The sequence below is a fragment of the Chanos chanos genome, chromosome 2, assembly GCF_902362185.1.
Source record: "Chanos chanos chromosome 2, fChaCha1.1, whole genome shotgun sequence".
Taxonomy (NCBI): Eukaryota; Metazoa; Chordata; class Actinopteri; order Gonorynchiformes; family Chanidae; genus Chanos; species Chanos chanos.
The window spans coordinates 14,754,413-14,781,799 of record NC_044496.1 but is presented as its reverse complement, the minus strand read 5'-3'; the positions used below and the strand labels follow the sequence as shown (position 1 = coordinate 14,781,799).

Genomic DNA, 27,387 nt, shown 5'->3' with positions numbered 1-27,387 from the left:
ATTTAAGTTCCGTGTACGTTATGGAACTGATTTCTTTTATAGGTTTTGGCATGATACTAACTGTGTGCTTTTGTGAGATAAACACAGGCACCTGGGATTACACAAGCAAGAGCATAAGAAATAGCTCTGCTAATGGCTAAAATCTGTGAACAACAAATTATCCTGTAATCTACAAATTAACATCTCAAGCATATTGCACAACAAGTTTATTACGTGGGCCAAGTAAACTTTAACTGATCATCTTACTGTTTTAAGGACAGTCGCATCCTACAGCACTTCTGGAAAAAGCTGTTCTCCACATCGGAATATCTAAACACAGTTTGCACAGGATAGATGATCCAAGCCAGTCCCAGCTGGGCACACACCACTCTGCTCTAAACAGCCAGCCGAAACATTGTTACCACCTTCACATCATCTATCCCAGCACACTCCCAATAGCTTTCATGCTGTCTTTGTTAGCAGACAACCACTTGTACATACAGTGAGAGTCTGTGAACTCCCTGTGTTCACAACAGGGCTGTGCTGATTTATTTGGGTCCCTCTTGCCAAATAAAGGAGGGCTATAAGAGCAGATGTGACATGTCCTGAGCCAGATTATTTGCAGACCCATGGTATTCAACGGGACAAACAGTACTGCCTCAGAAAGAGGCCTTGGTAACCAGGCTAAGTTCAGGCCAAGAAGCATGCCAGAGCTCTAGTCACTGCTACAAGGAAAGCTTGGATAACAAAGCCAGGCACACAGAGAAGAGTATAATACAGCTTTCTGATGAAACAAAGGTCAACCTGAGTAAAAGAGACGACCAGAGAGAACGCAACAAATTAGGTGCCAAAGTGCAGTGCCCCAGTATCTGTCTCATGAACTAGAAGCTATGTCACTCCCTGAAGAGATGGTGTAACTTAATACTTTCTTAACCAGAGGGAATAAACAAAAAAGCCAAAATGAAAAAGATGAGGGCAAGCAAAAAAAAAAAAAAAAAGGGGGAAAAGAACGAAAGCTTCAGCAAAAATAAGCAATCTGAGGAGGGGATAATTTATTCCAATTAAACACATTCCATAATAAATTGGAAAAAAAAAGAGACAAGAGAAAAAGGGGGAAAAAAACAGAGACACAGAGACTATAAGATGAAAATTAGCTGGGGGAAAGAAAACAAGACAAAGAATGAATTGAACAGGTATTCCAATCATTGCTGGCTTCAGCAATATTACTTCTCAAAATGTCTCTGCGCTGCTAAATTCTCCAAGCAGCTTAATTCAAATGAAGCTTGAACTCAGATATTACAATAAATCCAGCGGGACAAGAGAAGGATATTTCACAAACTTTCTGCATCACTAAAACACTGACTATCTACTCATCCTCATATCCCACTTACACACTTTCACAGACAGTACAATACCCCAATCCCTCTGCCTGTCATAGCAGACTAGCAGGCCTCAGACCACACTGTGGATTAAAGGAGCCATAGATCTTTCAGCCCTCAGCACGTTTCTTTTGTGGATCGGATTCTTCGAGGAAATTTGAAAGACTTCCTCTCAACAAATGAGAAACTACAATAATAGAACAGAAAACACGGTAATGGGAGAAGCAAGCTGATCACTCGGTACTATCCTTAATTCTGACATCTCTAACATATCACAGAACTATGGAAACCATCTGAGAGTGTTAACTACCAACCGAACTGTGCTGTGCTCCAAAGTGAGAATGTAAGCCTGTGCAATCACCTCTCCCAAACCGCTGAAAGAGTGCTGTAAATGACCCACTTCTACAACATATACAAATCTGACAGATAAAAATAACTCTCGAGCAGCTTTGAAAGAGCTAGAGGAAATTTTTGTCCTGCTGTGAAACGTGAGCTTCACGGCTGAATTCAATTAGTTGTTTTTGAGCAGCTTTTTCAGCGTCCCCCCCCACCCCCCTTCCCCCTCTAAAATCATCTAATCATATTCTGAGGTCTTTGGATCAGATCCTTATGATTGGATTCTTATGATGTCTTCCATACTTGAGTTAAATTGGGCTGCAGTCTTCATCAGTGGTGGGTTGTTTATTATTATTATTATTATTATTATTATTATTATTATTAGAATTTTAAAGAAAAGCTTTGCCATTTTTATCATTGTATTCATATCTTAAAATAATTCTTGGCATAAGGTTTCATATGCTATCATGAGTGCCCTGAGAGGGAGACAATGGAAGCGTATGAATCCACACTAGCCTCGTTAGAAGAAGCTATTCACATGGAAATCATCAAGCCAATTATATCATTAAGCATCCATCTGAAACATAAAATATCAATGAATACTGTATAAATATAATAAACAACAGAGGCACCAGTTGTTTATTTCGCCATACATCTGTCAGTTTTCAAACATTACTTAATCATGCAACTAACAGGATATCAGTATATCCCATGCAACATATTCAGAGTGGAATTTTACTCTAGCTGTGATGGTGTATCTTACTGAGTAGTAACATATAGCATATCTTACATTGTCAAACCTTGTTTTTGGTAATGACTTGACCTGCTTGGCCATTTCAGCATGAAAGGCCTGCTCAAAGAGTTGTTAGGCTGGAATAGTCTTATATACTCCCATTGTTTCCACATAAGGCTGCCAATGTAAGCATGTTGAGACCCAGCTATCAAAGCCAGAGGAATTCATCAGACCCACATGTAGAGACTTGTTTTAAGGTAAGAATATGGTGGTGAAAAAAAAGTGAACTTTAACATTTTTTTTAGCTTAAGCATTATAGGAATAAGTATGCAGGGGAATGATACAGTTTTATGATGAAACACAGAGACCATGAAAATGCTATATACGATAAATTACTCTTTTCCAAATGCAATGCTTAATCTTTATTGAATCAATACTAGCATTAAAGCAACGTTGAATCAACAGGCCATACTAGTTGTATGATGAAGAGCTCATTCTGAGGTCCTGGCTCACAGAGGTGTCATTACTGAACTTAGCAGCTCTCATACAGCATGGCATTTTTAAAGCTAAGTTTTGAGTTTTGTCTGAACTCAGTGAAATAAATGTTTTGGAAAATATTTCAGATCAAAAAGAAAAAAAGTGTTTTGGTCCATCCAGTACACAGATAAAATGCAATTCCTTGAAAGTACAACCAACTACCTAAAGAAAATGTAGACAGAGAGATTTATATCAGTTATTTATGCATAAAATACTGTCGGGATAACTGCTCTCTTTTTCCTCTCAGAGTTGGAAATTTATTTAAAACTATTTCAGTGGAATTTGTATTTTACTCTTGCGGGAAAAGTCAGAGAGTAAGGCATCATACCTTCTGTAAGTTTTTTTTTTTTTTTTTAACACCAAGGCAATGAAAGACGTTTAACAGTAGCTCATACAGTACGTGCTGTGGGTTTTTCATGATATGTATAATGATACCTTTGCTGAAGAATCTGATACTTCAATACATCATTTGTGCTCTAAACATGTCAGCTTTAAAGGCTCCTCTTTGATTTATCGGCAATGAAAACTGGTAATGAATTTAAAACCGATCTCTACATTTTTTGAGAAGGTTTCCCTGGATAATATTATACAAGGTTAGGGCTAATGTGAATATAAAACATAGCTTATGGCCAACTCTTATGAGGTCATGTAGGGTTAAAACAAGAAACTTTGTAACTTGTCTGTGAAATTCTCTAATAATTTGTCAACAATCATTCTTTTTGCCTTGAGCTCTTAACCAGAGGCATGGTAATTGCTTGCTTAAGATCGAAACCAATATTAGAGTAGAAGCTTTCTTTTTCTCTGGGATTTAGGGGAAACTTGTAAAAAAAACCTGTAATGTCCCTGTGCTGATTTTGCAATTGAAATTCACTTTTACTAGTGCCAAATTGATTTAATCTCTGCTTTTGAGCCAATTAAAAAAAAAAAAAAACTTCTAGGGGATGATTTGTTTATGTTTCCCCTCTGAACTAGACAAATTTAAAATACAGCCAAAATCCCATTATCATCATGAGATGAGACAAAGCTGTTCATTAGGGCAACACAAACAAGGAAATGAAAAAAGCACAATTTGTCACTATGACCTGTAAACACTCAAAACAGGCCAGAGCCACAAATTCAAACAATTATTTGCAAACATTCACAACAGAGAACCATGAGCCCTTTCATACGTGATTGTCTAGTGACTTCTGTTAAAAATATTCTCAAGTTATGATGACACAGTCGTTTCTAAGTAGGTTTTTCAGCTACAGTTGTAAATAAAACACAGTGTCACCATAGTAACCTCATATCCAGGCAGTGCAGTGGACGTATCAAACCGCGGCCTTTGAGTTAGAACCGATGGGAAACAAATCAAGGTGTTACTCCCACAAGGATAACTAGCCCAGGTCTCTGTCAGTAATGAAGTGCTCTGGACCAGTTCCACGGCTTTCATGTGGAGAGCAGAACGGCCCACATCACTGGGTCAAACCACTGCACGACCGCAGAAATACACTCTCCCCCTTTCATCTCCCGCGCACGGAGGCTGAGAACGCTCGACAGGAGAAATGGATCCGCGCAGAACTGTGTCGCCTGTCAAAGATCACTTCAGCCTCAGACGAGCCAACTGTGGCAAACAGCAGCTACAGTGGGACCAGTGGGATAAAGAAATCCACCTCTCTCTTGAGCTGTATTAAACATTAGGTCTTTAATATTTTAGGAACACTGGATGAAACTAGGAAGGCTCGCTTGAAGAAAATGGTGAGCACGTTTAATTGTTATCTTCTCCAGGTTTTCCATGAGAATGCAGACATTGGATATCATAAAAATGAAGAGAGAGATTGTCTGCACATCATCATAAAACACATCGACATGTAACAGATGAGGGGGATGTGAATCCACTGTAAATAAATGAATCTCTCTCCCTTTTGTGAATCCAAGAGTATAAATGTAAACCATACATGGGCATTTTCACTCACAGGCATCTATAGCTATTCTAGCACTCAAGTCTCACACAGTCCATCAGATGTCCAGTGACAGGCAGATTCACCCAATGCACGTTTCAGCCCCAGACAATGTTATAAATACTGTAGTCAGTCTAGAATGAAAGGTATCTAGCTACTGGGTAGGCAGGCTCGTAAGGCTGCACCACTGCAACCTGTATCTTCACGAAACCGCCATCACAAAAATGGCAGAGTTACCTCCAGACGTGCAATGAATATTTACTTGCTCTATTTAGGTGACTGACCATATCCACATACTCATCATTATTTACTGTCTTTGTAACCCTGCTCTCTTGGCCAATAACTTTAAATATGTGAATGAGAACATCCATGATAAAGTCTCTCTAAGGCATTCATCTGATGTTCATGTTGCTTCAACACCTTCAGACATATTCAGATTTTAGAAAGTTTAGTGGAACAGGATTCATGGAATCATGTAAAAGTACTAGGATATGGCCCAGTCATTCAGATATTTCAAACACAATTGGATCATTACTTTGTAATTGTGCTTATAGACCTATTACAAGAATTTCAACATGAGAAACATTAGTCAAATGGAGCTTGACTGATGTTTATAACTGAAGTTATAAACTGAAGATGTGAATGTTCTTTAACATGGGGTTGTACAGCTACACAGCCTGATAGAGGAGCAAAGTGGAATGGCCTAATTTGCTTTCAGTATGTAAGAGATTCTTCCATTTGAAATATTGTTCTAAACCATGCTTCGAGGAGTTGTTTCCATTTTAAAATCGCTACATTTAACATTTTCCCAGCTATGAAAAAGCATTTTTTTATGCTAAAGGTTCCCACTGTTAGCACAAGGAACACCGTAGGGGTCACCTCTAAAATACATTTTAGCTTTTCTCATTTAGTGAGCCAGTTATGGCAGGTGCACTTTTTAACCGTATTAAATAAGGAAGACAGTTAAAAAAGAAAAGGCACACACAGCACCTTAAAAGCCGACAGAAGGGTACCTGCAGAGCAGCGGCAGCTGCACAGAGTCTTTTATCTAAAAGTGTCCCCTAATTAAGTTACTCCAAAACAGTCCTCCATGACATTCAGCTATTCATATCCACTGCACTCCCCAGGAATGAGTGACCTATTCAGGAGCAGCTGCCCGCCATGGACTCACACTGGCCAGAGAAACAGCTAGGCTTGGCCCAAACTGACAAAAATTCCCCCTCATACCATTAATGCTTGTTAAACCACCAGCCCAGGTTTTATCTCTGGTCAAAGGATGAAAACTGAGCACTGTAACTGCCCATTCAGCAGTTAAGCTGAAAGATGCTATATTTCAGTACAGCTGTAACTCATATGTCTTACTAGTATCCCAGAGAAAATGACTTAGGCTGTAGAATCTTAATACAAATTGTGCAGCTAAGCTACAAATATTACTAAGGCATGGACTTGTTCACTTTACATCGGAGCGGAGGTTTACAGATTTGGTTACACAGACACTATAATGCTGGGTATCTATGATTTAGTGATGGTCCTTGATGTGGAGCATCCCCAGTGAACAGGCAAAACGTTTCTCAGAGTCTGAGCAGGCACATCACCCACATTCTAAAATTAGGACAAGGTTTCTTGGATATTCCTTTAATTGCTCCCCGTAAGCCACTACGCTATGGGCACCTCAGGCATTCCTATTACAACACAGAGCAAACTTTGGAGAATTCCTCTCTCTTTTCCTGCAGCAGAGCTGGAATCATGAGCATACTGTCATTAGGCAGAATACAATAACAAGAGTAAATGGACTTGAATTAACTTGAATTAAGTTTCCATTTGCAATGACTAAATGGCGTCTTTTTAAGATTTAGAGAACTGCTGAGAGAAGTTCAGGCCCACTCCACCCTCACTCATAACCTGGGTTATTTACTGCTTTTGATCAAGGCAATACACATTTCAGCGACTCTAGAGAAAACAAGCTGAATGGAATAAGTCAAGCAAGAGCACTTGGCCAAATTCAAATCAAGAGGATTGAGAGAAATTACTAGCTTGTGATGTTTGCCTGATATGGGGACAATCAGGGGATAATTTTTTTTTTTTTTTTCCATTCTTTTCTTTTCTCCCCCAGGTTTTTACAAATTATAGCAATTCCATGGTTGGGAAGTGTTTTGTTTCATTTTGTCAATGGGTGGAACAAAAAGATGGGCCAGGGGCTTGATAGAGACAAAGCAGGTGTATGCACAGAGCTTTCTGAAATGTCCAGTGTCAAACAAAGCCCATGGCTGGCGGTTCCCAGGAGGGGCTAACGCGGCGGAAAATCTATGCATAGCCCTCTTTGTTGCAATGCAATGCTAATCCATTTGAGCCCCCGTAATAAAAGTTAGCGACTGGTGTTGAGACTGGGAACTAGCTGCGGCCAGAAAGAGTGACTGGGATAACACCCCTCTCAAGAGTAGGGTTACCATAGTTACTCAGAGGTGCTCCTGGCCACGCCTGATGGTGGGGGGGGGGGGGGGGGGGGGAGCTCAATTTAGCATACATTTGTTTTTAATGCGATCTGTCTGAAACTTCTCTGTGCACACCAACAGTTTCCCAGAACATGAGCTGTGACACAGGGGTCGAGAGAGGAGAGAGAAAGGAGAACATCTGAATATTCATCATATCAGCCCAAACAGTGGTGAAGTGGTGTTGTGTTTTCCCTCATTTTAAAACATTATTAGAGGACTACAGGTTCACTCCCATTTGGAGTAATTCAAATGGTATATGGAGGTCAGAGAAGTGAGTTAATCTAATGTGCAATACAACTGCTAGGTTACTCCACAAAAGCTGGAGTGTACTTTACCAGAGAGAGCATGAGAGCCACTCTTGGATCATGTCTTATCATCCAAGGTATAATAAAACAGGAATGTGATCATTTGGAAACGCTTTAATACAGAATAGAACAGAATAAATGAATAAACCTTACTAGCCCCTGCAGCTAATTCCAGAATCTGTTTTCTGAGGCCAGATGCTCCATTGAGGGTAGAATAGCTGAGGAGTACAAGGACATTGTACTGTTGGTGTTTCATTGGGATCTTCTGTTGGAGACATTTCATTTCACTCTGCTGGAGAAATATGACTCACGAGGCACATGACGTATATACACACGTTCAGTCTTTCTGCCTGCAGCCAAAGCCAAGTGCACCGGTCCAACTCTCCTTATTTCTCTCACTTCAACTTATTTCTATTGCTCTTTGTTTCTCTCTCTCCCTCTCACCGTAAAAACATCAGTGAGGCTGTGATTAAGTGCAGGTGAGAGAGAAAAAGAGAGTGTGACAGTAGTTCAGAAGAGAAGCGTTCAGTCCCAGCCCTGCTTTAATGAGGGATCTTTCTGCCTTTTGAGTGTCCTCCTCTCATTACTCTAGACAGAGATGTACTCTGATGTCCCTCCACATATACAGAATAAAGAAAGTATAGTGAAGGCTTTTGGAGGCGGGGAGGGGGGGGGGCGTTTAGAAGTGTTGTTGTAGTGTGTGTGTGTGTGTGTGTGTGTGCGTGTGCGTGCGTGCGTGTGTGTGTGTGCATGCTTGTGTCTGTGACCGTTTGTATGTGCATGTGTGTGTATGTGTATGTGCATGTGTGTGTCTGAGTGTGTGTCCCATTCTGACCTCTCTCATTTGATTTAGCAGTTAATGGCTTTCACATGAGTTACATTTTTGTTCTTGTTAAAATTCCTTCGTTTGATACTTTGAGGTCTGTATTCTTATGCTTGTACTTGTTTTAAATGTAGTCAGAGAGGCAGGACAATATCAAACACTTCAAATATGCTCATATTTAAACATGCTTTTTTTTTTGCTTTTCACTAGGCAAGTGAAGCTTCACTGTTGAGACAAATCCTGGTATTGTTCACCCTTTTTGTAGACACTGTTGTCTCTTCTTGTTTTCAAAGACTTGTTCCAGCAGAAGTCCTTACAGAATTATAGATTTTAGCTATTCCTCCTGCACTGTCTTGCTAAGAACAAACTTAACACCGGGCCATGGTCAGACCCTGGCATTTAATGTTTTACTGTGTGGTGCCTGAAACAGGCATTCCTAATACCATGTTCATCCTACTCTTTGTAACTTTCTTCTCTTCAAATTATTGAAGTGATGAACACTAAAGGCTCCAAGTTTGTGATGAAATCAGTGATCGGTTTCCAGGTGGCTAGAAAAGTTGACAAGTGCAGAGAACATTCATTCTCTGCAGGCAGTTTTAATTCTTCATGAATTTTTCAGTGCTGTTTGTTCTAACAAAGTGTGTCCCAATGATTCAAACAAACTAATGAGACATGTCACAGTGAAGTAAGGTAGTCCTTTGCAGTCACCTATCTTTCCAGTGAGGGACAAAGAGGTCCAGGAGGTTATGCAGTTACAGGGAACACACCTGTTATCCACAAGGGCTGAGGTAGCAGATAGCCACTCTGTCCAAGAGAAGAAGTCATTTGGATGAGAATATAATCCAACACACACACACACACACACACACACACAAAATACATCCTGCCAGCATCAGCAAGGGCTTAAGTGCCTTTACACATGTGTTCCTATGTGGCCACTGTGCTGAATTTATGACCTTTGAAGAACCTGAACCTTCGGAAATGACACAACAGGTGTGCAGCAGTTGCATGTCCCTTATCTTTGTGGCCAAGGCAAAAACCAACATGAAGTCATCTACAGTACCACAGAGACCAGCAAAATAATGCACCAGACAAAGCATATAAACTACACATTGACCTGGGTCCCACACACGACATGTGAACCTTTATGCACTCTCACAATACCAGTGTTCTAGAACAATACAAAAAGTCACGGAAAACTCTCGTCTTATTACTGATCCATTGGATTAAATTAGAAAGACATTCTCCGGATCGTGCATAATGTTTCAGAGATGTGCTGTGGATGGATGACAGCAATTAATGAAATTAATTGAAAAACAGTGAAAACTGATGAAAGACGGACATGGATTGGATAAGATGCAATATGACTTATTCTCCCACTCTGTGTAACCTCCTTTGAAACTCTTAGTGTAGTGAGCGTCCCACACACAAGCCTTAGTCATTAGTCATTTCTCCAAAAACCCTTGCTTCATGGCTCCAGTCCATTTTATAGAAAAATAAAAAGAACATTGAGCCTTAAAATAATATCCCATCACCATCGCACAGGTTAAGTAAAGAAAAACACAGCCTTGATTAATAGAGCTAGCAGGAGAATCTGACAGAACACACACTCATTTCTGAAAATCATACATTATGCAGCCTCCTGCAGTTGACTGCCATTAGTTCAACAATTAGGCCTTCTCACTCACTTATCATGGCTTAAGTGTGGTGTCTCTATGTATGCTCTCTCTCTCTCTCTCTCTCTCTCTTTCTCACTCTCACTCTCTCTCTCTAATTCTCTGTGTATGTGTGTGTGTGTATGATTTTTCCTCCAAACACATATCCCTACCATTCAGTTGATTCCAGATGTTGCAGCAGCGTCTGAATGGTGGAGCAGCCGGAGGCGATGCTCTCTCCCCCTCTCTGTCTCTCTGCAGCCCCGCAGAGGCCCAGCTCCAAAAAGCCCATGAGCACAGTGTTAAAAACAGATGTCACACTCAATCAGTTTTATATTTGTACGGACGCACAACGATTTGTACGTCCGCACTCGGTCCTCAAGGCATAGGTTTTCAGCAAACAGTAGATACAAACACACGCTGCCCCGTGTAGACACTGTGTGAGGGGCCCCATTGGTCATGACACATTTGTTTAAAATGTAAAGGAAAATTTCATGTAAAAGACACAGTTTTCATCTCTGTTATAGCAGGTGGCACATATCAGCAGACAGTGAAGAAACAAGTGTCAGCACAGACACAGGGACACAGAGGCAGGGGATTTTGATAATATGCTGGTGAAGAGTAGTGTTGACAGCCACAAATCTAAAGACAGTGGTTAGTAAAAGACAGCAAGATGGGTGTAGTACGGGTTCAGTTTGGTGTGACCTCGTAATAAACCATAACAACATGAAAATGTGGGTTACACTTCAATTAAAACTGTGGAATGTTTCATGAGAAAGAAGTTAACGGATTGTAAGCACACACAAGCCACAGAATTACAGAATATGTGAGGCGGTTCAAACGGTTTGTGTAAAATGAGAAAATCTGAGGCTGTTGAAAAATAAGACAGTACAGAAGTATAAAAAATTTTTCACTATCATTAAACATTACAAGGAGATTATAAGTGTTTATAAAAAAAAATGAATAATCCATAATAATGTCTAGCTTTAAATGAAGTATTGCTAAAAATCGTCAAGTCCTTACGAACCACAACACTAAGGCAGCAAGTCAATAATCATTCAGTGAAAATGTTACATTATAGTGGTATATGCACTGTCGTTCTCCATACTGTGAAAAATGACATGACAAATACAAGCTGTGGACATGTTTGGACACTCTGATAATAAAAAAAAAAAAAATTACATGAAAAGTTTCATTATCTATGACATCAGTCTTGTATCACATGAGTGACGGCCCAGCCCCTGAAGGGCTGCTATTGTGCATCAGAGTCTTGCCGCCCTGAGCCTAATGCTAAACAAACACAACACCTCTGGCTCACTTCTTCACACTGAATTAGTGTGCATAAGTATCGCATTACTAATGTCGAGCATTAACTGTGCAGCTACCCCGGCCATCTCTTGTCAGACATTCTTTAGGATTAGGCAAATGGGAATTTACACAACACACTACTGAATGTGCTTCGAGTGAGAGTCCCAGGCCAGAACAAGAAAGTGCTTTCTAAAGTTCAGCCTTTATAGATCAGCACTCTATCTCTCCGATGACTGAACTTGAAACACATATCAGTGACGAATTGTAGAGCTGCCATGTTCAAAACAGATCAAAGGAACCATGGGACAACATGGCAGTGAGCAAACCAATCCACCACAGGGATGATAAAATACTTAATAACAACAAGATTCAGTTACTGTTTTATTGGAAACACACACACACATATATACACACAGAGACACACACACACACACTCACACTATGTTTAAGTCCCTGTATTAACATTGCTTATCAAAGCAGAGTACAGACTGAAGCAGAGCTCATATCCCTGTAAGCGGGGGAAGGGGGGGGGGGGGGGGGTTGTGTTGGACAGAAGGGGCAGTCTGATGCAGAGAAACAGAGGCAGTTAACAGGAGCAGGTTGAGATTGAAACTCAAACTCAGTGTCCCGCGGCAGAGCCTGTATTCCTCTGAGCGTGCCATAAGGGGATTTTCAGGGTGAATGCCTGGCTGACACAACAAGAGCTTCTGAATGGGGAAATCAAACCCAAAGAAGGACTGTTCCCCGCTCGGAGAGGAAACCTAATGGAAACTTGTGTATGTCTAGACCCAGGCAGGACATAGATCCTGCCCACTGGGCTTTATCCACTGCAACAGGGCACATAACGCACAATGAGACTTGGATCACTCAACAGGTCACTGATTTAGCACATGGAGTAAAACCAAAGATACTTACAAGTTAAACATATGTTTGGCACTTGAGATGTTGGAGCCTTCACTATCATCTCTGTTCTCCACATTAGAAGTGGGATAAGGTTTTAATCGGACATATGTATCGCATGTACGGGACAAGCATTTACAAATAGTTCAGAAACAACCTAATCAAAACATTGCTTCAACAACCTGACAGAGCTTGTGAAATCTGTGGATAACTGTGGCTAGTTTATGTGAAATTATGGTTTTAAAATTGCATTATGTCATCCAAATGATCATCCATTCAGATTATTACATCTGTCAGAGCACAAATTAAAGTGAAATGTTAAGATTTTTCTTTCATCCGTATTAACATTCATAAATCTCTTATGTACAAAAAGAAAAAAAGCCTACGATTGTGTCATAATGGCCTATTTGGTTTCTTTTTCACTGTTAGCTTGTCATATAACACTGGAGATATAGAGATCTGTATCTTCCGCTTCTCTGAATGAATATCCCTAGCAGTCATGCCTGAGAGCAGGGAGTAGCATTTTGCTACTCACAAGCACAGCAACCATTAACCATCAGCTCCTGACCACAGTTTCCTCTCATCTAAATGAATCATCTCACTCCCTGTCCATCCATTAAATGCTACTCTGCCTGCTCATTGTCAGTCTACAGCCAAAAAGCCGTTTAGGGGCTGTAGTCCCATTAAGTGGAAACACTGGGCTAGTGTACTGCTCCCGAAAAGTCCCAGCTGCCTATTCTTACTGGCTGCACAGGTACTCAACCGCATGAATCCCCATTAGATGTGCTTTAGTGTGGCTTGCTGAGCAGTTCTGCTCTGCCCTGGACCTGCTCAGCCTGTCTGTCAGTGAGGTGCCTAAGGGGAACATGTGCTTTATCTATTAGTTTAAGCCTGATGTCTGTGGGGAGAGCCCTTCGTCTGTGGCTAACCACACTAGGCACGCTAGGGATGCCAGAGCCTCATTCCTGGCATTGGGTGGGTGGAGGCCTCAGCAAACCCTGCACACACAGCTTCGTTTCTGAGCTGGGTGGTGTTCCTTTGAAAGGCTTTTCCACCTTTCCAACAAGACGAATGAGAACACCGTTAAAAACCTTTGACGACGGATCTGTTTTCTGCCCCAGAATCGAAGAATTCGGTTGCATGACATGCGAAGACCATGAAAGATGAAAAGGAATCGTTTCTCCCTCTACTGGTCTGCATATGGTCACAAATGGCTCATTTACTCTGCACAAACATCTTACACTAGCACATTTTCTTCCATTGTCTCACAACCACAGCTTACCAATGCCACTAAAATACTGGGGAAAGGGGGCACCAAAAATTATGCACACACACAGAAAACATGCACAAACAAACTTCCCTTTTTTTTTTTTTTTTTTTTTTTTTTTAACAAATAAAGTGATAGCTATGGCTTACAAAGCCTTTGCTCGGACGGATGGTGGGAAACTGTACAAGCTGCCATTTACCCTGTTGTCATAAAAGCCCAACATGCAGAGGTTTATTGACATGAGTGCTTTGTCACCAGTAAATTCCAGTGGTAAGTAATTCTAATGATGTGCTTGTTGACCTGCCAATGCAGTGCACTGCCTCTCTAATTTAGAGGTGCACTGTCCCAAAATGCACCCTGTTGGCTCTGACTACTCTCAATGCTAAAACAGTGAACTGGAAAAACAGAAAAAGGTTGTCCAATCAGAGCCAAAAGCAGTCATTCAAGGCAACACAGTGTACTTGAGTTAATAGCTCCCAGCACTGATTTCAGAGGCAATGATGAAGCATAGCCATATAATTGTTATAAACTTTGCATTTACCTATTGGAGCAGCTTATTCAGGCAGGTCAACCAAAATTCTCCTTGAGCCAGTAGGCTCACATGAAAGCACTGCCCTCTGCCCCCACTCCCCCAGTTTAGAAGCAACAGTCCAGTGCTTGTGCTTTCATAGTCTCATGCTCAACCAGTTCAGTCAAACCCAAGAGATTGTGGCCAGCCAAGGTAATTTTTCGACCAAGAAGATATTTCATTTTTACAGGTAATTTGACAAGACATAAAATGATGTTAAAGCGCAACAGTAATGTCGCAACAACAATTCGACATTCACCGTAATCATCGAGGTTCAATCATGACGTCAGTTTCAACATTTTAATCGTCTAAAATTCAGAAAGACGACTGTAACGACTCGTATTCCTGAATATTAACGTGATTTATGTTTCCCTATTTTCAATTCCTTTCTCTCTTCTTTCTCTGTTCTGCTCATTTCCTTTCTGGCAGTGAGACAATGCAGTGACAGCACTACTGCCACAGAGAATACAGAGGGAAGGGTCGCAGTCACGGCGCCAATGCAGCCAAACGCACAGACGTGTTTTTCAAGCCCCCATCATCATCATCTAGTCACACAAACAGAAAAAATCTGATCACATCAATATTAGCTACCGGAAATGAGCCTGACTGAACAGAAATTCACATTTACAAAATAAAATATTTACAAGACTCAACAATCGATCTTTAATCAGATATTGTAGCTACTGAGGTATCTGCGTCACTTTATTGACTAATCACATTGGAGGGTCAGCAGTTCTGAGTGGTGACTTTTTTTTTTTTCTGGCCAAGAGAACAAGAGTGAAGTGTGTAGTCAGCATTATGAAGGACAGCTAACATCTACACGAGAGTTTCTGCCATGAAATCCTAGGATTTAATAGGGAACATTGATTCCTTTGTGCCAATAAAACTAGCACAGGCATTTTGAATCCAGCCTTTTCTAAATCTGCTTTATTGAGTATTTCTGACCTCGACCTGCATATTTGAAATTCACAGACAGGTTACATTCACCAACCAAAGCCATCTTGCTTTGCTTTTCTTTGCAAGAGAAGCATCTCCTTATTTAACGTGCCACAAAGATCCTGTTTATAGATCCCATCACAGCATTATTCAATAAACCAAAGGCTTACACTCATCATAAGATGCATCGGATACCCTTCCAACTCAAACCTTTTCAGGAAGACATGGTTTATTTGATTATAAATTGTTGGGAATGATTTGGTTTACAGTATTGCCATGAACTCCTGCTTTGACATCCGTATATCATTTTGGTTTCAACACCCTCGTATTTCTGCATCTCTCCTGAGTTCCCATCCCACACTGCACAACAGACAGCTAAATGCTCATTGTGTTTGTGCCCACTGGCTTACTGTCCAGTCAAATTCCTATGGTATCTGCCTCTGACAGACTCAATCAGTTATGCTCAGTTACCGTGTGCCACTCCTGTTTTAGGCCTTATTTTAAGCTTTCACATGCTGCTTATAACTTATACTTACTTTATGGATGTGTGTGATGCGTGTGTGTGTGCGTGCGTGCGTGCTTGTGTGCGTGTATGTGTGTGTGTCAGTACCATGCTGACCTGATCATCATAACGGTAGGTGAGAAACTGCTCTCCTGTGCTGTCTTCCTGAAAGCTGCCCTGGGGAGACAGTGCAAACTCAGGCAGGAAGTAGGCACTTTGCGACTGGTCTGCTACAGACTGTAGAAAGAACAAAATGAGAGAGAGAGAAAAAAAAACATTACATTAAAGGACAGGGTCAGAGTATCAGTTGGGCAGTTAACATGGGTGTATGTTGTTGAGGGATTTATACACAGTCTTTGGCTCTCGGGGCTTACATAGAACTTTTCACAGTCACAGTAAGGAACAAAACAACCAAAGAACTATGCGTCATTTGGCAGTATTTCAACAGCATTTGGGAAGGTTTACTCTGACCCTCGCTGACTATCTTTTCCATGTCAACATGGCTTTCATTGAGATCTCTTCCTCAACCCCCAGTAGCTAAAATACTGTGTGACCAGCCCTGCACAGCATTGTTGTATAGGACCCTAAACATGATAGTATCATAATGGGATGTTCATTGCTTAATTAACTCAGAAACTACACCTGTATGAAAGCATGGCCTTTCAATATACTTTTAAAACCCTCATTTATCAAGTGTTTCCTTTATTTTGGTAGTCACCTGTAGCACAGGATATATCTGTTTTATATCCACTTGAAATTATTTGAAAAGTAATAAAACAAAATCATAAAAAAGTCTCCTGCAGTGTCCTCTCTCCTGCTGTAGTGTATCATGTGGGTGTATGCATTTCCATTGCAGATGGGTTGAATGAAGCGGTTGTTCTGTTCAGCTGTGTACTCCTGCTGTCCAACATTCTGAAGTCCATTCCTGCAGCCCATAAATCAAGGCACTAATCGCTCCAGTATTCATTAGGAGAGCCCAGATCTGGAGCCGAGTCCTGCTCTCCAAACACAGCCCGTACAATCCATCCCCAATCCTGCCGCCCTCTCAAACACCCACACACGCACACACACACGCACACACACACACACACACACACGCACACACACGCACACACACACATACACACACACACAGAGTACTGGTGGGAGAATGTTCTTAAGGAATCTAAAGATCTCTGGACAGGAGAATGGCCTTGACCTTAAGGGCTCACACACTTGTCCAAAATCAAAATAAGGAGTAACACACAGGGACAAAAAAGCTCAAATGAATTTGAGCCACACACAAGAAGAAGAAGATGGATCCTCTGTTAAAGGCAATACATTTACTATGTTGATGGTTACACTAAGGAGTCTAACCGCACAGCTATAAACCAATTATGAAACAGAAGTTATTTTGGGGGATTATGAAGAAAATTCTCAAGGGGAGAAGACTTTCCCCAGTCTTGCTCAGTGCTGTGGGTACAAAGCGGCATTTGCAAAAGAAGAAAGAAAAAAACCCATCTGGCATCAAAGTTATTCCCTTTGGTCCTTGCATACAGAGAGTCAGAGAGTTAAGTGTGGAGGACATGTAAGAGTGCCTAAGAATACATTTAGTGCTGGCTGCAGTGGAGCCTCCTCTTAAAAGCACTTACATCCTTCAGGGCGATGGCCAGCTTGGCACCAGCTCTTCTGAGAGGTCAGTGTGCTTTCATCAGTGACATTGTCCCTCACTGACAGGCCTAAATTAACAGTCTGCTGTGTGTGTGTGTGTGTGTGTGTGTGTGTGTGTGTGTGTGTGTGTGTGTGTGTGTGTGTGTGTGAAGCGGAAAAGGGCCCACAGTCACCTCCTATTCCAGGTGCAGGTCAAGACCCCTCTCAGAATGAAGAGAGGGAGTATCAGCTATCCAGTCTAACTGATAGGTGTTATGCATGAACCTGTGTGTGTGTGTGTGTGTGTGTGTGTGTGTGTGTGTGTGTGTGTGTGTGTGTGTGTGTGTGTGTGTGTGTGTGTGCGGGCATGTGTGCGTGTGTGTGCATGCATGTTTATATGAGTCTCAGTCTGAGTTTGAGCTTGTGAGTGCATGTAAGCATTTGTTCTCCATCTAATCTATATATATATATATATATATATATATCCAGACTTCTCTTAGCCTAAACATCCACCCCATGCCTCTACACATGTGTGACCTCCCATTTCACACCAGACTTCTGTAATCTCCCATCCATCTGCTCAGATACTGCCTGCCTTCTCAGGGGTGTTTCAGAACCACAGTTCCATGATACCACACAAAAGCCTCAGGTGATGGCCTGGTGAGGAAATGGGCATTTCACTCCACTGTAGGATTTCTTACAGAGACATGTCCTGTTTGTGAAAGAAGGGACATTTAAAATCCTGTATCCTGACTGGACTTGAGATAACAAACACTCTCAGTAGCCAATCAGCTCTGAACTTAATGTCTAAGCCATGAGTTGATCACTGACATGGATCGATGGGGTCAGTGTTAGTGGCCCTCAGCAGTAGACAGACAAAGAGTTGTATTGGGTGTTCTGTAGGAGAACTCCACAAGAAGCTCCATTATGACACAGCAGAAACAATTTCAATTCTTTATTTACCAACACGTCTGACATGCATCCTCAACTTCAAATGACACCCAGGAGAACAGATTTATTTGAAACCAGTTGAAATGGGACATTCAAAAAGAAAAAAGAAAAAAAAAGTACGGGCGTGGCAAATTTGCCCGGCCTTTTTTTACATGAAGTTTGTATCTGTCATTGTATAAATTTGATATACATGATATAAATTAAAAAACAAGGCTTAGATTTGTCATGACAAAGGCAAGCTGCTTAGCACCAGCAAAATCAACCATCTATATCTGGAATTAAATTCATGATCCAGCATTTTAAAACAAATGTTGAGCCAATTTCTATGTGCTCCATTTGGAAGGAACTTCTATTCCGACAGCTTTTGCACCGTGAATTTTGCCAAAAGAACTGCAGATTTCCCACACTGTGGAAGTAGACTGGGAGATATTTGGCCTTGTGGTGCATACAGATTCAGTAGAACAGCCTAGACTGAGCTCCACTGGCATTTACAACAGCATACACAGGTGGGTTCTTTTTCTGTGACTGGTCTAAATTTCAGCATGCATGCTATAATAAACAAACTTTGGATAAATTGTTTCACTCAAGCAAGAACGCCAAATAAGTCGATGAACAAGACGCCGTTGATGATGGCACCATAAATTCATGCCGCACAGATGAGAATTAAAATAAATAAATAAATAAATAAACCTCAGCATTACCCTGAAGAAAATCTCCATTGTTTCTGACTACACTGAGCCAGAAAGGGTGAAGGCAGCCTAGCTAATCTCTGGGTTTACATAATGTGAGCCTGAGTGTCTGTGAGGCAGCTTGGAGTTTGCCAGCTCTGACGGAGCAGGTCAGTTGACCACTGAGAGAGTTCAGCCCAACATCTGATCACTGTCTTATATTGTTCCGCTGTGAAGTCAGTGAGACCCTGACCTTGATTTTACAAATGTTTAAAGTATGCGCTACGACTGAGAGATGGCCCTCCTGGCTGTGAGGTCTAACCGAGCTCACTGTGGGAGGGGGGAAAAAAAACCCCACTGCTGTACGCAGCATTCAGTCAAATATACAATGAAAATTGATGTCTAGGGTAAAGAAATAAATCACACTATGGGCCAAATCCTTTTGTTTGCACATTCATCCCTAAAAGGATACTTTTTTAATCATACAGATATTTGCTTTCACTGAGAAAAGTTTGTGTCCCCACGTGAATAAAAAAGAACCACACTCAGAGATAATGTAAAACATGTTTGGCTAATCTGAAATGGCAAAAGGAAAAAAAATCTAAAAATGATATTAAGGTGGAAACAATCTAGAAATTTAAATGAAGCAGACGAAGAATTCTCCTGGAGTAATAAGACACAGCCTTACACACTCTGTACTGTCACAACCGTTGATTAGTCATCTGATTCTATGGTCACAAAGTTCTGCTCATTGCGACGGGTGAGAAAGACCAGGTGCTGCTGGCTAGAGCGATAGCTTTGATCTCATTGTGAGAAAGCAAGTCCATTTTCATCACGCAGCCGAGCGGTATAATGAACAGATTTATTCATGTTCAATTTTAAAGCTCAGTGTGGGGAACGATGCTTCCCCACCCATTCCCCTTCAGTTCTCACCCTCTCATTTTGAATCTCTTTCTCTCTCTCTTTCTCTTTCTCTCTCTCTCTCTCTCTCTCTCTCACTCACTCTCTTCCTCTTTCCTTCTCTCTCTCTCTCTTTCTCTCTCTCGCTCTCCCTCTTTCCCTCTCTCTCTCTCTCTCTCTCTCTCTTTCCCTCGCTCTCTCTCTCTCTCTCTGTGTAACTCTCTCTCTCTTTTCCCTCCTCTTCCAAATCTCTATTTAACTTGTGATGTTTTGCTCTAAGTCTACGATCCACGCATGACACACTCTGAAAACAGCTTTTGTGGTGCATTCATTCTCCACTGATGCCTTCTAACTCACTATATTCATAAACCAGCTGCTATAAAATCAAAAGTGTGGAAAGCAAATACGAGAAAGCAAAGGCCCATTTAGTAAAAACCATTGTCTTTGAAACCCCAAAAGGTTTTTCGAACGATCAGTGAATCAGAGACTTTTCAACAAGTGAGGGGAGAAAAGAGTCATGTACCATAACATAGTTGTTATCAGTTCAACACCTGTAGCATATCTCCCTGAGTACGCAGGCGCCGTCTGCTAGTACAGCCAGTGGACACAAATACCCGGTGACACACACTCTCAAGCAAACAAACACAGTTCACTTCCTGAAACAATTGAGAGCCACTTGACAACGTGAGCTGTTTGAAAGGAGCAAGGATTCCCAAAGCATCACTAAGCTGTGATGGAGTATGGAGAATCAAAGTTAGCGCTGAGGGAGGAACAGTCTCTGGAGCTCACCAGTCAGATTGCTAACAATACCTCCGCTACAAAAGGACTAATTATATGTTACGATAGGCATTACACTGAACAGACGTAGTTTTACTTCTATCAAACAGTGCAAAGGGATGACTGACAATTGATTTATATGCCTAAGAGGCCATAAAGGTGTGACACAGGAGGGTAAAGAACATATTGACATCAATAGATTCATTGCTGTCATTCATTACTAACTGTCAGAGTGAAATAGAGGCGACAACAGGGCCTATGCTGTTCTTGGAACAGGTCACTGGGTAATTCTGAGATGTGAGTAACTAACCCTGGGGGTGCAGAGAGGGTCAGTGTGATCTCCTGATGACAGCTACTACTATCCAGACCGGATTCCAGACCACTGTGGTCATGGTCAGATCCATACTCAGTCACCTCCCTACAGAGAAGCTTTTCACTACTCTTCAGCAGATATATTAATTTTCTAGTCTCAGCCCTAGTCCTACAAAGACAGACACTTCTGGCGCGTAAAGGACGGGATCTCTCTTTAGGATGGTCAATTGTGTATTTACAACCCGCCTGACGACGGTCGTAAGAAATCAACAAATGAACGTAAAAGACAGGCTCAGGACTTAGACCTTAACCTACTACTCTAATAAACTCTAAATTGAATAAACCTCTAATAAATGTGACTCTGCTTCTCCAACTCTAAAACCAAACTCCCATATACCTAACCGTTCTTCTATGACTCTAAAACCAAATTCTAATAAAACTAACCCTGTTTCTGCAACTCTAAAACCATACTCTCATAAACCTCACTCTACAGCCCACCCCCCACCTCCCCGCACCCTTTACAGAGCCTCTGTATGTGGAAAAGCCCAACCTCAGTCTGGTAGTAAGGGCTAGATTTACTGCACAACATTTAATGGCCCATAAGTCAATACTTCAAAATGTCAATAACACCCAAAATAAAGACAGGAGGTGGGAAATCAAGAGATATACTCCCAGTTCATTTGCTGTTGTGTTTGGCTGCTTCTACCTGCAGTGGAAGTACAGTCCCGTGGAGATTCTGCCGTAGAGCTTGGACTAAACCTGTTAGGAGACATTCTTATCTGGGTTCTACCACCTACTCTCCAAATGAAAGAGACAGAAAGAAAGCTAAAGGTGCCATTTGCTTTCCCAGCTTCATGAAATGGTGAGGATCTGTGAGGGCCGTGAAAGTATGTGTGAGATGGCACTTACTCTAATCAAACACTTTAGTCACAGCTTCCAGTTAATCAGAGACATGATTGGTCTTCAGTGTGAGCTCAAATCCTTTAAATTCAGCTGAATGATGTATTCAGAACAAATGACTATTCAAACATTCTTGTGTGCACTGGTGTATTGCCATCTGCTAAGAACAGGGAAAAGCCTATTAGGTAAATTAATGATAGACATCAGACCTTTGTATACCACAACAGCCCAGCAGGAAAAAACATTTATCTACAGCAGCATGATAGAACAGATTTCAGAAACATGCAGTTCATAAAACAAGTCTGTGGTTGCTTGAAGACACAGCACACACTGTATCTGGCAGTTCAGAATCATCTAAGAGGCAATGGCAGATGAGTCTGGTCCCTGAGGCTTCCAGGCCAGCTCAGGCAGAGATGATGCCTGATACCTTTCCCACACACTGCCAGCTCAGATAGGACTGGTAAGCGTCTCATAGCGACTGTAAATTCAGCTTGAGTTATAACCACCACACAAAGCTTACAAAGTCAGCCCACCCACTGGATAGAACAGAGCTGCAAATCATCCAAACAATTTTATACCACAACTATACTGTTAATATGGAACAAATTCACAAAGAGAACTAAAAATGTTGTTGTTATTGTTGTTGTTGTTGTTGTTGTTGTTGTCGTCGTCCTTGTTCTTGTTCTTGTTGTTTGTGGCAGCAGCATTTGCTGTGTGTAAATGAATCTTCATCAAGGATTCCTTAAAACTGCAAAATTTGACCCAGTTATACAAACCTAACACTCACACAGACACACACAGTTAAAAGTGCCCTATATATTATACTAGTTCCCTCCAAGCTGACAGAGACTGCTGATGAACACTTTCACATAATACAGATCAATAAGAGAGAGAGGGACAGGGGGAGATACAGATAGACAGAGAGAGAGAGAGAGAGAGAGAGAGAGAGAGAGAACGCAAGAGGACTCAAGGACTAAAATGACTTATGGTGCAAAGGGTGCAGAAATGGAGTGTCTCTGTTTACAGCTTCTCTGAGTGAATAGGCACACTGTAACTGTCTATGAAAGAGCCTTTCAGTCAAACCTTACCAAATGAGAGAGAGAGAGAGGGAGAGAGAGAGGTAGAGGGAAAGAGAGAGAGAGAGAAAGGAAGGGGTAGACTGATAGATATGGAAAGTTGGTGGGGGGTGTTTCTCTGAAAAAGTTCGAAGGGTAAAATGTGAATATTTGTGGAGAGAGGAGATAAGTGCCCTTTTCACCTTTGGCGTAAATACTGAACTGATTTTGAACTGAGGCAAATATGAGCCAAAGGCTTTTGAGGAGGAGATACTGGAGTAAGCCGAACATATAAAGCTGAACTGACGAACAAGTCCACATTCAGTTAGAGGCTTGGAAAAACTTCAGAGTTGGATTTCTCTGCTCTTCGGTTAAACCTGTACTGAGCCACATAAGTCTTGGTCATTCCCTCGTCAGATAAGAGGTTTTTTCCTTTCTGTCTGTTTCATATCAAAGAAGATCTAAGATCAGCCAGCAACGATCAAAGTCAAATGTGGCCACAGAGTAACTGTGTCATCCTCATCTCTGTCAGCGATTCAGAAAGGCATGTGAACTTTGCGAGCTCCAAGGCCAAAACTAAGAACGGCAAGAACTGCTCATAACCCAGACACAAACCTGAATGTGAGAAAGCCTGTCTTCCTCTATAATTCAGCATGTGTGTTTCATTAAAACTTATTTCAAAATGAATCTGATATACTCAGGGGTGTTACGTTCTTAGAGAAACACATTTGTATGTTACTTTGATTTAAGGCTTTATCTGTAAAATTACAATTATAAGCAGCTGTATACTTGAGGGTCCTAAAGGAGATATAAATCTAAGACATTCAACCTTGAAGCCGTCAGTAGACATTACGGGTTAACAAGTTAATAGCAAAGGTAAAGACCAGAAACATATTTTTTTTCTAAATGCACATAATTAAGAACTGTCCATGGCTATGAAAGAAGAAATTAGTCCGTTTGAAACAGAAACAAAAACAAAAAATAACAGAAAATTTAAAAAATGTGACAAAGTTCCTGTCATTATGAGTCCACTGCTGAACAACATGGTAGCTGTTGAGGCTACAAATGGCCTGAACTGTGTTACAGTAAATGGCAAAAAAAAGAACAAAAACAGACTTGTATGATTCAAATCTAAAGAGTGCTATCGCTGGTATTACATTTCTGTTTCAGTGATAACACTTGTAAAACACAAGGTGGTAACTGACACTGAGAGCTTAGTTATAACAGAACTGCTATCACCATCTAAAATTCCAATGGTCTCAAATTTGAAAAGGCTCTCTGAAATCATTCCTTATCTTACTCCGTTATGACTTCATTTCGCATGCTGAAATCAAAGACCTACAATACATAGGGCCCCCAAAATGGAGAAGGGGTCTCCGAAGAAAAAAAAAAACCCTGATAGAAACCCTAGATAATGTCAATCTCACATGAGAAACGTTACAGACATGCAGTGTTTTCCTGAACTACAAATAAGCCCAATCAGTGGATTTTCTTTCAAGCTGCATGTCTACAAATCAGGATATGTTGACATTAGTAGACCCATAACAAAGGGGTAGAGTATGTCTGTATAACAGATTGTAAGTGAATGATGGATTAAATTCCATATGTTATAAACACACTCTGAACTATGTTCCAGTCACATTTACTTTTATGGCATAAAAGGAAGTGTGGTGGCGAAGAAAAGCATAAGATAAGATTAAACTGAGGTGCCGTAAATATACACATACTTAAAAGTAACCCTAATGGATTTAACCAAAATATCTTGCTTTTTGGCACAAATAAGTGATGTACCTGTTGCTGGGCATTAAGACGTATTCAGTCTTAAAACTAATCATATGATGCCCTTCACGTTTCCACAAAACAAATCAAGTCTCAAAAGTATTCTTGATGATCATGTAGTAAGAAAGAAACAACACACAATCTGTCTTATTCCAGTGGCTAATGCTGATGAGGCAGTCTGGAGCCTAGTCTCCTAGTCTCTGTTTTAAGAGTCAGCTGTACAAACAGGCTAAAGCTCAGCCTCTATGTCCCTGTACTCATAATACAACAGCCCCGAATGAGCTCACATACCACTCCCTCACACCTCAGCGAAAAAACTTCACACCATACTCAACACTGCGTGCTCTGCACTGCTCTCTCTCTTTCTCTCTCTCTCACCCTCTCCCTCTCTCTCTCTCTCTCTCTCTCTCACCCTCACCCTCTCTCTCTCTCTCTTCAGCGTCACTGACAAGCATCTGCAGAGTGTGTGCCAATGATGACAAAAGAGAAAGAGAGCTGTTCTCAACCAGGCTAATACACAGCGAGTGACCAGATTCACAGTTGACTGCCAGCAGGGCGTTGATGAGAGCAGTGAGCACACTGCCCACTGAAGAATGTCCCATAATTATTGCCAAAGCTCTACAGTGAGAGATACTCACAGATCTATCCTTCAGGACGGACCAACACAGCAGACAAAGAGCTGACAGACCGAAGACTGAAGACTGTAACAACAGCTGAACTGCACCTTCACAGCCATGCTAAAGATTTGGTATTAAATTAGCATGCAGAGATATGCGTGTACTCTTTATTTTGAGCATAAAATGATTGATCCAAAATGTAGTGTATTCATGACATGAGTCATTTCCGCTACAGGTCCTATAGGGGGTTTAAATTCTGTATGGATTTTGTTTAATAACGATGAAGACAGGCAGTCATAAAATCTACAACTCAATCTGTAAATGAAGAGGAATGCTTTAAGTTTAGATAGAAGAGGTCGAAACAGAGTATTAGAGCAAAACAGTAAAGGACAATCAAGCATAAGCCTAATCTAGCATCTGGCTGTCATATTCCACGCACCAAGCCAAGAGTAAATTACTGTTTCAGAGTGTTATCTGCCTTAACTTGCTGTTGTCAGAAGCACTCTCAGCCTCCCTCTTTCTTTAATTGATGAATCCGGTCTATCTAGCTATGCTCAGAGGGTTTTTTTCTGAACAATGAATGGGCTAAAGAAAAGGGAGTCTCAAGCTTGCCTCATACAGTGGAAGAGAAGCTAGGGTATTAACAGCCACTTACCTAAATAAATGAATGCCAGATATTAGGAAAATAGAAACTTTACTGTTGCAGCCCACCTGCAGTGTATTGACTTTGAGGTGGGAAGACTCTGCTAAATTAGACAGAGGGGCTCTGATTTGGAATTTGGGTTTGTTTGGGGTTATTTTGTTTGTCTTGTTTTGTTTTGTTTTGTTTTTAATGAGGGGATGTATAATTCATTCATCTGTATCAAAAAATGGCTGGTGCTAATATAAAAATATTAAAAGGATGCTATCTGATCATTCATGTGGTACCCAGATCCTGTTTCATCATATGCTATCCCTCTAAATAAGGCACTAAGTTTATAATCTAACAGACAATTCCTGAAAAAAGGCAGACAAATAGAAGAGAGAGAAAAACATCCTTTGAGTAACATATTCACATCCTCAAGGACAAAATACAAACACACACACACACTCACACGTGTGTACACACGCACACACACACACACACACACACACACACAAACACCTCCCTCACATCACATCACATCACATCATGTCACACCGTATCACAATGGGAAGGAGAATCAGACACAGTATATTGCCTTGTTATATTCTCCTTGCAGGTGTGTGTGTGTGTGTGTGTGTGTGTGTGTGTGTGTGCGCGTGTGTGTGTGTACACGAGAAAGAAGGGGTGGGGTGCTTGAAGGGGTGGGGTGCTTGTATGAAGAAGCCAAGAGTAAGACTGCATTGTCACTGACAGGTTACAAAGTCGAGCCAAGGACTGATTGAGAAAGCAGGAGAATGAGAGGGGTGGGAAAACATTAGTGGAAACACCTGTCAGACATTGCCCACTTTCATTGTTGGAACTCATAGCTCCTTTAGGAGTCCCTAGGGCAGCTCCCATATGGACATAAATCAAACCAAAGTGTTAAGTCGAGAGTGCAAATATTATTTCCAAAGATTATTGTGAAGGTTGTAGAATGTTCTGGATACATTCATATTTTTATTAACATTAAAAGTGCTGTGAAAGATGAGTTCTGTCAAAGATGAATAATTAACTTCTTGTCTCAGTCTGAATAAACAAACAAACAAACAGACAAACAAACAATTGGGAACATAGAGTGAATAATCTTTTCTCATAAGCCACCCTTGACACTGATTTTGAATGAAAACCACTGCAGTTATGCCCATAGCATCTGCATTTAGACAATGTATCCTGAGTGGTACTAGGCACATACTTGGGAATCCATGGCAGTGGAAAAGATGACGGAACAGAGACAACAGTGTCCTACAGAAATCCGATCCACCAGCACAGTTCTACGCTAATGCCACACCAGTACCTGGGCCAAACATTCATTTTATCCCATGTCCTTATGTTTCAGACAGAGATCACACAGCACTTACTCCTTGGAAAATGTTCCAACCTCACAATCAAAAGGTGAGGTCACTTATGTTTCTGCAACGTGCTATTTATGTGTTCGGTGTTGACAGACTAACCTTGGACAACACACTAGTAACTTC

The 27,387-nt window shown here is 41.1% G+C and overlaps 1 protein-coding gene across 1 annotated transcript in view; it reads right to left on the bottom strand.

Annotated features, from left to right (window-relative positions):
* adamtsl3 (ADAMTS-like 3) overlaps positions 1–27,387 on the bottom strand; it is an 82,914-nt gene that overhangs the window by 54,491 nt on the left and 1,036 nt on the right. The window contains exon 2 of the mRNA XM_030794236.1: positions 15,778–15,897. Within this exon, the coding sequence (XP_030650096.1) occupies positions 15,778–15,897 (120 nt within the window). The remainder of the gene's footprint in view (positions 1–15,777; positions 15,898–27,387) is intronic.